This window comes from Cervus canadensis, chromosome 16, assembly GCF_019320065.1.
Source record: "Cervus canadensis isolate Bull #8, Minnesota chromosome 16, ASM1932006v1, whole genome shotgun sequence".
Classification (NCBI taxonomy): domain Eukaryota; kingdom Metazoa; phylum Chordata; class Mammalia; order Artiodactyla; family Cervidae; genus Cervus; species Cervus canadensis.
Window position 1 is genome coordinate 8,133,040 of NC_057401.1, and position 14,372 is coordinate 8,147,411.

The following is a 14,372-nucleotide window of genomic DNA, read 5'->3' on the forward strand; positions in this document are numbered from 1 at the left end:
CAGGCCAAAATATTTACTTAGGCTTGGATTTAACTACATATAAATCAGAGACCCACTAACACTTCTACTGTGACAAGCAACGATATCGCCTCTTGAGCAGAACAATTAGAAAAAAGCACTGCTTTCTCTTCTTTTTGTTGATTCAGAAGATTTAAATCATTCTTTTTTCAGTAGTTATGCTTAATGTTCATACTTGACTACTACTAATTCTAATATACCATTAATTGTAAAACACACCATTATTTTGTATACCACTCAAACAGAAAAACACTGTCAATTAAACCATGAAACAATGCTTTCTTATCACTTAAAATTTTTATTTTAGACTTACTATAAAAGTTCTTTTAGACTTACTTGGAGGTAGATTTTTATTCTTGTGTGATAAAAATAAAAAAGAAAGCAAAATGAACTGTTTGAGATACTCCTAAATCTTTTTTCACATTCAGATTCTGACTCTTCTCAATTACTTCCAAATCAGGGACTGCTAAGATCTGTTTTTCCCCCCACATATTATAATCTTCAAAGTCACCAAGAATATTACTGACAAAGAATATCTTAAAAGTGCTGCACTACCATCTTCAGATTTTCTTCCAAACAGTGGTGTTCACATTTTCCTGATTTCACCAGGTCTCAACAAAAGGTTTTCAAACAACAATCAGAACTATTCCTTCCTCAATGGTCTTAAAGTGGCCTGTTAATTGAAACAAGTGTTGCAACTGTCCAGTCATGCTAGCAGGTACGTAACAACCAAGCTCCCAGAGGCAGTGAGCCTACAAGACAAATGCCACCTTCCCACGGTGACTGTAATAACATCACCATCTGAAGATGCATTCCAATTTCAGAGATGTGAGGAAAAAGATATACCTGGCAACTTTTAATGTTGTCTTTTTTTTCTGGTGTCTCAGTCTGAATTATCTTTATTTAACCTGCTTAATACCGAGGATGTATTTACGATCTAATTCTTTAATTTCTTTAATTCTGAAAAAATTCTGATCTGTTAACTCTTTAAATATTACCTGTTTATCATCCTCTCCAATTTTTCTAAAATCCACAGCAGACGATGTGGATTTACTCTCTGCATATGTCATGGATAAGTTCCCAAATTCAGTCTTTCATTGTATCAACTCTAAAGTTTATCTTCTCTAATACTTTTTTAAAATTTCAGTAACTATATATTTCATTGCCAAGTTTTCTAGTTAGCTGTTTTCCCATCTAGTTCTTGTTTCATTATGTCTCTCTTAACTTCTTTAATATAAGTTTATGCATCTCTGAACATCCTCAACATATATGAATGTTTGTGATCATCTGTTTAATAAATCTAAATTTTATCTGAACTGAATTCTTCTCCTAGTTGTTAAATTTATTGCCACCTGTCTGAACAAAGATATCCCCTCCTTTTCCAAAGTTTGTCTTATGCCACTTTGCTTTTACTAATGAATTACATTTGTACCTGTCTTCACAAACTGGAAAAAAATCCAGAGAGGATTTTCACTTTTACAAAAAAAAAAAAAAAGGTGAAAAGAAAAATAGTACTCAGTGTTTGCTTTGCAGGAGCCATTATGAAGGGAGCACACACCCTGAGACCAGTGAGAGTGGTCCAAGCTCCTTTCCAGGATCTACACTTAGCATCTCAGCATTGGTCTCCACAGCTCTGAACTGTTTCTGTAAGCAGCTGTGCTTTAACTCAATTTCCTTCATATGTTCATTAGCAAGATGTGTCCTAAGGCAATTGCTTCTCTGCTTATGCCATTTTGGTTCATATAAGTTTTCACAGAAAGAATCCACTGTTGTACAGCAGGGGAAAGCTATATGAGATTTCTTAAGATGTACTCTAAAAGTGTGGTTGTTTGCTCATTTCAAGTGTGAGGTTTCTTTTTTTTTCCTCTCTCTTCTCCCTGTCCCTCTATCAGTGATACTGGACAACTCTATAGAATACAAGGTAAACATCACCTCCTAGAACTGTGTTGTAGTGATCAGTGATACTGGACAACTCTACGGAATACAAGGTAAACATCACCTCCTAGAATTGTATTGTATTTAATCATTTATGCTCACCCATCCCCATCTAGCAGTTTCAGGTTATCTCCTGCCAGCCCTCCAAGGTTCCAATTTACTATCAGTCTTACAAAGGCAGCTTTTAATTACTTCCCTGGAAGAATATTGAGGATATGATCAAAATACTCATTATCAGGCCAAACCCTTGGTCTGATTGCCACTCAGAACTGTGTCCATTAAGCCCCAACTTCCAATAATGCTTTAGCCCTTCAGTAGCACAAGTCTTTTTTTTTTTATTTTTTGCTATTTGTAGCTTTACCGAGTGGGGTTCCTTGTGGCTTCACCTCAAGTGGGGAATATTTAGTCCCCTATACCATACAAGAGCTAAATTCCACTGCCTAACTTAGGACTTTCGGTCCAATAAGCCTGCATAATCAATCTTGACACATGCCTTTGAGTTTCTATTCCATTTCTAGTTCATTAAGAATAACATTCTTCTTCTGGGACCATGTTTTTTGCTTTACTTTTTCTATTTTATTCTTAACTGCTGTGTCTGAAATGAAGAGTGTTTGAAATTTTTGCTTTCTCTTTTTCTATTTTATTCTTAACTGCTGTGTCTGAAATGAAGAGTGTTTGAAATCATGAATTTGCTGTGCCTCATTTTTTTATCCCCTTCCAATTTTTATTTATTGCACTACACTAAAGGAAACATAATACCCCAAATTCCATTGTCTGTTTTGATTCTTCCAGATTTCCAGTTTTTGCCCATGTATATACAATTTTATAATTATTGTAATTGCAAGATAGTTACTTTTTTTTTTTTACTGGATATTTCAAGTACTCTACAAAGTTTTCAAAATTATCACTCCCTATGACTGATTCCTAAATGATAATATACCACATCAAACAACTGGATGGTTAAACTGTTTTGAAAGGGGAAAAAAAAATCTACTTTCAATCAAGATGAGAGTGAGGGAAAGCACTGTGGTTTACCACAATGCTAGATACATGGGCTCAAAATCAGCAATAAATCACCCACAACATATATTTATAGCTTACCCTCAAGTATCTATTGCCTTGCTAAATATACCAAAGTCTTGCTTTAAAATTTTTTTTTACCTTATTACTAAATCTTATACCAAGGACTATCTCATCAATTATCTTATACAAATATCCTACAAATGTGTCACTGATATAAAGTAATCATCCCTTTTCATGTATTTGCTAAACGACTTACCATACACAATATATTTTGCAAACCTACTTCTGTTTCACTTAGGAAAATCATTAACACTCAGGCACAGTGACTTTCATCTTTAACATGAGATCACTCTTGAGTGTTTAAAGATTAAATGCAGTCTTGTATTTGAAAACGCTTTGGAAACACAGAGGCATTATTTTTATTACAATTACCTTTTCTATTTCTCTCTGTGTAGCTCCTTCCTTTTTCAAACGTTCCTGTTCTACACACTTGGCGTTGTAATTTTCCTTGGATTTCTGGAGGGCCTGAGTTATGCTCTGAATGGCTTGAACAGCTTCCAGAGTTCCTGCAACTTCTTCTTTAGTCTGTTAGGTATGAAACGATTCATCAAAATGACAGAACTACAAAGTATTCAATATCTGACTAACCAATTCAATGATTAACAAAACTGATACCTTTTTATGCGATTTTACTTGTTCTTCTCCGTACTTTTGAACTTCCTTTATTAATTCTTGTAATTTTCTAACAAGATCCAAGTGACAATTTGCTAATTTCTCTGTAGATGTTTTGAATACATCCCATACTGGTGCAAATGTTCTAAAGTGAAGAAAACATGGGAATAGTTTACTAAAAGGAAAAAAAAGTTTAAAGCTCCAAAACAGAACCACTGAAACTAACGGGCAGAAGATGAGATTAAATTAAATCACAGATGAAATGATTGAAGGCCTGATCTTGATTTTTTAGGCCTCCGTTAATTATTTAAAATATTTTTATACCTCAGATACACAGAAATGACTTAATTCATATCACAGGTCTGGCCATGACCCTCTCTTAATTGTAACATGTCATTTTCTGAGTTGATTTGGTTATTTAGATTTTTCTCAGAAGCCTTTCTAATCACTGTCTGTTTAAAACTAATCTATTATCAAATCTCAATTTTAGATCCTTTAGTGCTCCATTTAAAAAACTTCACTGAAAATAAAAGCCCCTGGAAATTCCCTGGCAATCCAATGGTTAGGACTCCACACTTCCAATGTGGAGGGCACAGGTTGAACCCCTGGTCAAGGAACTAAGATCCCATAAGCCATGCAGTGTGGCCAAATAAACAAATAAAATCAAAAAATAAAAACTCTTCTGAATTGAAACGTGCAAAAGTTAAATCTGCACAAGATTTTTTAAATGTCTTCATCATTAAAGTTTATTTAAGAATTATTTTAAAACTGTTCTCTGAAACTTTGTTTCAGATTTTACCCATGTACTTCAACAAACACTAGACAGTCCCCTTTCTACTACACTTGGTACAGGACGTATGACATTTTTCTATCATTTTTTCTCAACATTGAGAATTTAATATTTTTAGCAGGTTCAAGTACTTCCAAGAATTACTACACTGTAATATCTTGGATAATACTTAGTATGCCAAAGGTCAGTTTAAACTAATTTAGTCAGTAGAGAATGACAGAAGAATAATTTTATCCTATGCTTTCCTCAGGTACTTTGTCAGATATTTTCAACAGCACGTGCCTTGCTCTCTGAGAAAACAAAGAGTAGCAATGAATCACTAAGGCAAGAAGCTAGAGAAAGAAATTACTCATCCTAATATGTACTCTTTACCAGTTGCCATGTTTCTTAGCCAGCAAGAAAGCTAACTAACACAATCATTTTAAGCAGTAACAATAATGTTCAAGGAGGATAAATACTTAAATAGGACTGTTCTGATTAGATCTTACTTCCCACTTTAGAATCTAATCAGCACTGAAACTGGCAAGTAATTAGATGGAAAATTTCAAGAGAAAAAAGGACACCTGAAAAGTATCCACTCACAACAGCACCAAAACACATGTATATCACTTCAAGTAAACCTGATACCTGATGGTCTAGATTTCACAGAACAGATGAGAGTACCCCTTTACTTTAACCGAGGATTATTTACACTGAAAGGAGGTTCAGCGTAAGATTTCTTTAAGGAATTACAACCGTTCCATTTCATAAAGGTTGATACACACAACTTTTTCCTGGCCAGGTAATACACAATAACATACAATAAGCACTAAGAAATGAAACTAATGAATCCAAAATATGTTTAAATGCAACTAAATTCAGAAAGATAAAATTCAATTTCAGTAATATTTAAAATCTTTATAATCTTAAGTAACAACACTAACAGAAAAAATGAAATATCATCTATTATTCATGAAAGGCATACATTTCAAAGACAGAAATGTTGTCAATAACTTTATTAGGAAACATATGCTTTTTTCTACCTCCCACCTGGTAACTAAAAATAAGGCAGAATTTCCTAGATTAAAACTATGGCCTCATGCAAAGTGAACTAAGACAAGTATCATACAATATTACTCATATATGGAATATAAAAAAAAAGAATGGCACAAATGAACTTATTTCAAAACAGTAGTAGAGTCGCAGATATGGAAAACAAACTCACAGCGACCAGGAAAAGGGGGAGGAGGGATAAACTGTGAGGCAGGGACTGACACATACACACCACCATATATAAAATGTAACAGTAACCTGCTGTATATCACAGGGAACTCTACTCAACACTCTGTTAATGGCCTACATGGGAAAAGAATCTTAAAAAACAAACAAGAAACACAAGCAGAGTCACAGATGTAGAAAACAGACAAACTTCTGGTTCCCAAGGGGCGGGGGAGGATGGACTGGGCGACTGGGATGGACACACACATCCTACTCTATATGAAACAGGTGACTGGTAAGCACCCGCGCTACACGCACAGCACAGGAGCGCTACTCAACACTCTGTAATGGCCTCCATGGGAAAGGAAATTTTAAAAAGACTGAGTGTGTGTGTGTATATATATATGGATAACTGATTCACTCTGCTGTACAACTGAAACTAACACAACACTGTAAATCAACTATACTCCAATAAAAATTGTTTTAAAATATTATTTCTAAAATATCAATCATTCAGGAAACCTAAAAGAGTGAGTGTACGAAAGAAAACAATTTGTTATATATATGTAAAAAAAAGGCCAATTGGTTAAAGCTAGTTTCTATTATTCCAGTTATTTTCTGGCCCCTCTACTGCAGTCAATAAAGAAGAAATTATCTTTAGAAGAGGCAATGTCTACATGGAGGAGTTAAAAAGAGGAGGCTGAGAAAAAAATGAGGAGAGAGATGGAAAAAGAAGGAAGAATGAAGTGGCATGGGAAGAACCAATAATTGCAGGACAACTGGGAGGAAAAAACAAACATAGCCATCAACTACCAGTCTCCACTCTCCTCCAGGTGAAAACAAAACTGCAGAAGATCCTCTTGGCTGTGGCTGTTAACACTTACATAATTGACAGGGTCACCACCCTGAGGATGAACTAACAGCCCTACTCCCCTTGATGTGGGCTACAAACTAGGAAGACTTCTGTTTAAACTCGTTCAACCACACTAGAGAATACTTTCATAGAACAGTCATTCTTAACCAGCTTTTTAGATCATAAGAACCATATGTGAATCTGATAACTGGTATCAGTTCATTTCAGCCGCTCATTCATGTCTGACTCTTTGCGACTCCATGAACCACAGCATGCCAGGCCTCCCTGTCCATCACCAACTCCTGGAGACCACCCAAACCTATGTCCATTGGGTCGGTGATGCCATCCAACCATCTCATCCTCTGTCATCCCCTTCTCCTTCCACCTTCAATCTTTCCCAGCATCAGGGTCTTTTCAAATTAGTCAGCTCTTCACATCAGGTGGCCAAAGTATTGGAGTTTCAGCTTCAACATCAGTCCTTCCGATGAACACCCAGGACTGATTTCCTTTAGGATGGTCTAGTTGGATCTCCTTGCAGTCCAAGGGACTCTCCAGAGTCTTCTCCAACACCACAGGTCAAAGGCATCAATTCTTCAGCACTCAGCTTTCTTTATAGTCCAACTCTCACATCCCTACAGGACCAAGGAAAAACCATGGCCTTATTTCGGACCTTTGCTGACAAAGCAATATCGTTCCTTCTTAATATGCTGTCTAGGTTGGTCATAAATTTCCTTCCAAGGAGTTTAAGTGTCTTTTAATTTCATGGCTGCAATCACCATCTGCAGTGATTTTGGAGCCCAAAAAATAAAGTCAGCCACTGTCTCCCCATCTATTTGCCATGAAGTGATGGGACCAGATGCCATGATCTTAGTTTTCTGAATGTTGAGCTTTAAGCCAACCTTTTCACTCTCCTCTTTCACCTTCATCAAGAGGTTCTTTAGTTCTTCTTCACTTTCTGCCATAAGGGTGGTGTCATCTGCATATCTGAGGTTATTGATATTTCTCCCAGCAATCTTGATTCCAGCTTGTGCTTCATCCAGCCCAGCGTTTCTCATGATGTACTCTGCATATAAGTTAAATAAGCAGGGTGACAACATACAGCTTTGACGTACTCCTTTTCCTACCAGTCTGTTGTCCCATGTCCAATTCTAACTGTTGCTTCCTGATGTGCACACAGGTTTCTCAAGAGGCAGGTCAGGTGGTCTGGTATTCCCATGTCTTTCAGAATTTTCCAGTTTATTGTGACCCACACAGTCAAAGGCTTTGGCATAGTCAATAAAGCAGAAACAGATGTTTTTCTGGCATTCTCTTGCTTTTTCTATGATCCAGCAGATGTTGGCAATTTGATCTCTGGTTCCTCTGCCTTTTCTAAAACCAGTTTGAACATCTGGAAGTTCACAGTTCAGTGATAACTGGTATATAACCCTTCATCAGAAATATGGATTAACACCTACACAAAATCTTATATAAAATTTCAGGGGAATCATAGATTCATCAGAATCCCAGATGAACAGGAATCTTTTACTGAGTATCACTGTAAAAATCTTTATACTAAGTAAATATAAGACTATTTTAACATCTTAGTTAAAATATAGTATCTCCCCAAATTTTAGACAAGGAAACCAGATTCCTTCAGCCCAGCGTTTCTCATGATTCCTCATGATTTCTCAGTATTCTTTCCAGACTTGTTATTATTCAAATTACACAATTACTCTTTCCAGAGTTGTTATGGCTATAAGTATACCTCATTTAAAATATATTCTTATTAATAATATTCATTTTTCAAAGAAAACATTTCCTGAGCACATATTTTTAAAAGGAAAATTTAAAGGTAGTCTATAAAATCCTAACTGACATTTCTAATGCATTTAATCACTTCAATAAAATTTATATTAAGTGAGTTTTTAAAGACCACTGTTCAACAGAATGTAAATGAACTTACAGAAAACCAGAATAAGGTGCATAACACATAACGTTTATAATCCCAAAATTATACTACTGAAAGACTATGTAGTTTAATAAAGTGGAAAAAGTAAATTTCATTTACTTTGCATTAACTAATTCAGCAAATTCAGCTGTATTTTCTATTAAGTCAAGAATATATTCATATAGGCATATTTTAAACAAATAATTATATATTTTATATTTATGAACTATTACATCTTTAATGGAAACCTATTATTCTCAAAAACTTTGGCTAAATCAACACTGAAAGAGCAGTTCAAAGAAGTTAACTCACCCATGTTGTGAATAATTGCTTGCAGATTTTGCTAGCTTTGTCATTGACCTGGAGTACGCCTCTTCTATTGTAGCTCTGTTAAATCAAACATCCATATTTTAAGAGCTCTTGCTTAATGACCAAACACAGAAAATACAAAATAATTACAACTGCAGAAATAAACAGATAATACAAAGTATATGTTAAAAATAAGCAGGTATGTGGTCATGAATTTCTGATCTTTCTTTAAATGCCCCATGTGCACATCTATCTAAAGAACTTGTCTGGTATAATACTAAAATAATGTATGTCACCAAGAAACTTCAGTATAAAGTCACTCTTTTTTATTAGTACCAATGGTTATGTGAACAGGAAGTACAAAAGTACTGCTGCCTATATTCTCTCTATACATACAAACTGATGCAGTATGAAAATCTTTTGTGTTTATTATTAACACTGTGATTTCATGATTACACACACTTAGAATATGAGATTGATGACAGTCATCTGCACAAGACTATTAGCAAGTCTGAGATCCTGAACTTCAAGTTCTTAATCTAGTCTGTGATTAGAGCTAAAACACTAACAAATAAATATTTCACATTATACTGTTGTGTTTTACATACTATTATTCAGCGTACAGAATTTTATGACAAAAAAATCGGAGCCAAAGCCATTAAATATGGAATAGAAAAGAAATGTTCCCACAGGCACACAACTTACAAATGAAAAATGTGATGCTGTCTTCGCCTTTCCAACTCTACAAAAGTTAAGTTCTATCTTACGTCTCCCATAATTACCCTATCCTTTCTCAATCTGTGCCACCCTTAACAGAGGAAGTCTACAACCACCACTGCCTTCCATTTATTTACTTTGATAGGTTCAACTAACATTGTTTTTAATGCACAAATTCAGATCGACACCCTGCTCTTGAATCAAATCATCTGTTTAGTATCTAAATGCCTCAAGCATAACTCTACCTAGAATTTTAGTCACCTCAAACTCAGAATATCCAAAATAAGCTTACCTCCAAACTCTTCCCCAAACCCAACCCTACAAAAACTCTTTTTAAAAAAAGGAACTATTAACAGTAACCACCTCTCATTGACAGCACTGTGATTTTTTTCTGCTCCTTTAAACTTCTATGTGTCTTTTTAATATACTGTATTACAAGAGTAGTACTTTGATAATTTTTTAAAAGTTAATACAGAAATAATATATCAGTGAATAAGTTAAACAGGAAGGAAAAATAGTTCAATTTCCAGTAACAGCAAATTGATCTAAAAACCTTCCAATGAGAAAGGAGAAAAGTAGGGAGGAGCCAAGATGGCGGAGGACCAGGGAGACCACTTTCTCTCCTACAAATTCATTGAAAGAACAATTGAACGCAGAGCAAACTTCACAAAACATCTTCTGATCGCTAGCTGAGGTCATCAGGCGCCCAGAAAAGCAGCCCATTGTCTTTGAAAGGAGGTAGGACAAAATATAAAAGATAAAAAGAGAGACAAAAGAGCTAGGGACAGAGATCCGTTCCAGGAAGGGAGTCTTGATAGAGGAAGTTTCCAGACACCAGGAAACCCTCGCACTGGCGGGTCTGGGGGAAGTTTTTAAATCTCGGAGAAAGGAGAAAAGTAGAAGTGGGAGGTATGCCTAAAAGGCATCCGAGAACTAAAGACCAGTTAAGAATCAGCAAGCCAAGATCCAAGAGAAGGATACCCAGAGAGAAACATATATAGGGCAGCTTTTCCCTGGGGGCAGCTAAGACTGAGAAATGGAGCAAAGCCTCACAGTGTAAGGGATATAAAACTAGCTTCAGACTTGCCCCAGGTGGGAAGCGTGAGAAAATCCATATCCTTTAAATTGAGATCCAAAGAGTAAGCATAAGGAGTTAAGGATGAACCTAAGTAGGCAAGATCTCAAAGTGACTACACACTCTTATCTTTTCAAACTCTTGATACTGGACCCTGCATGGTTGTCTTAAACACTTTCAAACCACCACCAGGCACATAAAGAAACAAGATAAGATGAACAATCAGCAGAAACAAATTTAACAATCTTCCAAATGTTAATATTATAAAGCTCAGACTTTATGAGTTTATGTATCATAAAAATATAAATTCTGCATCTGAAAAATACAATAACCAAAATTAATATCTCAACGGATGCAGTTAAACTGTAGATTTAATACACTATAGTGTGTGTTAGTCACTCAGTCGTGTCTGACTCTTTGTGACCCCATGGACTAAAGTCCACCAGGCTCCTCTGTCCATGGGATTCTCCAGGCAAGAATACTGGAGTGGGTTGCCATTTCCAACCTCCAATACACTGTAGTGAGAACTGGTAAACTAGAGAGAGGTGAGAAGGATCTATTCTGGTTTAAAGCTCAGTGAAACATAAACTAATACAATATTGTAAATCAACTACAATCCAACAAAAATTAATTTTAAAATAAGAAAAGCTCAATGAAACAAAAGACTGGGAAACAGAAAAGAAAAATTTTTAAAAAGGACAATGCAAAAATATCTGACATGTAAGAGAAAGTAAGAATGGGTCAGAAGAACTATCTACAAGAGATAATGCTGACAAATTTTCCAAAACTGATAAAAGCTATCAAACCACAGGTTCAAGTTAGCCCACCAAATCCTAAGAGGACAAATAAAAAGATATGTACACATAAATAAAAATAAAAAGATTAAGTCACATCACAGTAAAACTGGGGAAGGTCAAAGACAGAAAATCTAAAAGCAGCTAAACCCTTCCCACCATCAAATGTTACCTTCAAAGGAACAATAATTAGACTGACAGCTAACATCTGAACAGTAAACAATGCAATAATCTTTGAAGATTTTTTTTTAATTAGTAAAATGCAAAAACCATAAAACTCCTGGAAGACAACATAGGAGAAAACTTAGATGACCTTGGCTATGGTGATGTCTTTTTAGATAAATCACTAAAGACACAATTTATGCAAGAATTCATTGATAAGTTGGACTTCATTAAAATAAAAACCAGCTCTGTGAAAGATGATGTCAAGAAAATAAGAGGACAAGCCACAGACTGGGATAAACTATTTGCAAAAGAATGAGAAAAAAAATAAAAATGTTATCCCAAATATATTGTTGACTCTTAAAGCTCAACAGTAAGAAAACAACCTGATTTAAAAATGTACCAAAAACCTTAAGAGACACCTCACCAAAGATAATATACAGATGACAGATAAGCATATGAAAAGATGCTCTACATCATATGTCATCAGGGAAATGTAAATTAAAACAAGATACCACTATGTATCTATTAGAATGGCCACAGTCTAGAACACTGACAACAGCAAGGATGTGGAGCAACAGAAATTCTCTCTCATTGCTGGTGAGAATGCAAAATAATATAGCCACTTCACAAGCCTCTTACCTCACAATCTAGCAATTGTATTCTCTGCTATATACTCAGAGGAGTTGAAAACTTACGTTCATGCACAAGAATGGTTACAGTAGGTTTGCTCGTAACTGAAAAGCAACCAAGATGTCAAAACTGAAAAGCAACCAAGATGTCTGTCCTTCAGTAGAACAGATAGAAAGGATAAATGAATAAATAATTCACATCCAGACAGTGGGATATTATTCAGCATATTACTAAGTGAAAAAAGCCAACCTAAAAATGCTATTATTACATACTGTATGGTTCCAACTACAGTTGACCTCTGAGCACCACAGGTGTGAATTGTGTGGGACCACTTATACACAGATTACTAAATGATCCACAACTGTTTGAATCCATGGATACAAAATTGCAGATATCAAGTATCCACTGTAAAAAGATACACGATATTCAACTACACAGAGGGTTGGCACCCCTAATCTCTGTGCTATTTAAGAGTCAACTACAAAATGACATTCTCAAAAAGGCAAAACTATGGAAACATTAAAACAGAACACAAAGGGTTCTAGAGAAGTGAAAATACTCCGCAGAATATTATAATGAACGGTATATGTCATCATACATTGACCAACCCATAGAATGTATAACACCAAAGATTGAACCCCAAGGTCAACTACGGATTTTGGATGATTGTGATGTTATCAATGTAGATTCATTCTTGGTTAAAAAAAAAAAGTATCATTCTGATGAGTAATGTTGATAACGGGACAGGGGGACAGGGACACACAGGAAACCTCCTTTCAATTTCAGCTTCCCTGGTGGCTCAGTCAGTAAAGAATCTGCCTGCAATGCAGGAGACCCAGGTTCGATTCCTGGGTCAGGAAGATCCCCTGGAGAAGGAAATGGAAACGCATTCCAGTATTCTTCCCTGGAGAATTCCATGGACAGAGGAGCCTGGCTATCAATTTTGTTTTAAATCTAAAACTGCTACTAAAAAATAACAAAAAAAAAATCTTTCAACTAGAATACTATACCCAGCAAGAATACAAATGAAAGTAAACCCTTAATAAAATAATGGATCTAGGTGATGAGCATCAATGGCTACTAACATCACAAAAGAGATTAAACCAAAATATTATATGTCTTTGATGGAAGTATACATATTGCCAATGAAGTATTCTCATCAAAATATTGAACTCAATTTGATTCAGTTGCTACATTTTATTCTATTACATGTTTTTCTTCTCTCACCTTAGAATAGCCTTGTTTTTTAGTGGTTATCCTAGAGATTGTAACATACTTCCTTGATGTATTAATTTCTAGTAATAATTGGTACTTATATGATCTTCCTGAAAACGCAGGAACCTGAGAACACTACCATCTCCTGACTTATATGCTTTATATTCCATTAGTGAGTATGTGTGCTTGATTTTTTACTCTGGAAATTAAAAGTTTTCTATTTTTAAGACACTTTTTATTGTGTAAACGTACACTTATATGCCATTTTTGTGTGTGTTTCTTTAGATTTTTATTATAAACCACTAAGTAATGAACTGGAATATAGTTTCAACAGTTTTTAGTATTTTCACAATTTTGTTTAAAACAGTTCTCTGACATCAAATTACTACCTGTCCACAGACACTTATGTGTAAGTGTCCACAGACACTTATGCATGTATCTCTTAACAGCTAATGATTTAGAGGACAATAATATTACCCAGCTAACAAAATTAATAATTAAATATTTTTAATGTCTAGTTTATTTGTTCAAGCCAAGTGGTTATGTTTTTCATATGTTTTGTTTAATCATTTTTCTGGGCTCCAAGATCACTGCAGATGGTGACTGCAGCCATGAAATTAAAAGACAGTTACTCCTTGGAAGGAAAGTTATGACCAACCTAGACAGCATATTAAAAAGCACAGACATTACTTTGCCAACAAAAGTCCATCTAGTCAAGGCTATGGTTTTTCCAGTGGTCATGAATGGATGTGAGAGTTGGACTATAAAGAAAAATGAGAACAGAAGAATTGATGCTTTTGAACTGTGGTGTTGGAGAAGACTCTGGAGAGTCCCTTGGACTGCAAGGAGATCCAACCAGTCCATCCTAAAGGAGATCAGTCCTGGGTGTTCATTGAAAGGACTGATGCTGAAGCTGAAACTCCAATACTTTGGCCACCTGATGCGAAGAACTGACTAATTTGAAAAGACCCTGATGCTGGGGAAGATTGAGGGCAGGAGGAGAAGGGGATGACAGAGCATGAGATGGTTGGATGGCATCATCAACTCGATGG

General features: G+C 35.4%; 1 protein-coding gene across 1 annotated transcript in view; it reads right to left on the minus strand.

The window, feature by feature from the left end:
• The window catches only part of FCHO2 (FCH and mu domain containing endocytic adaptor 2), a 129,250-nt gene that overhangs the window by 86,539 nt on the left and 28,339 nt on the right, over window positions 1-14,372 (minus strand). Inside the window, exons 3-5 of the mRNA XM_043488544.1 lie at window positions 8,728-8,802; window positions 3,652-3,793; window positions 3,409-3,561 (exon numbers count right to left, since the gene is read on the minus strand). Coding sequence (XP_043344479.1) covers window positions 3,409-3,561; window positions 3,652-3,793; window positions 8,728-8,802 — 370 coding nt within the window. The remainder of the gene's footprint in view (window positions 1-3,408; window positions 3,562-3,651; window positions 3,794-8,727; window positions 8,803-14,372) is intronic.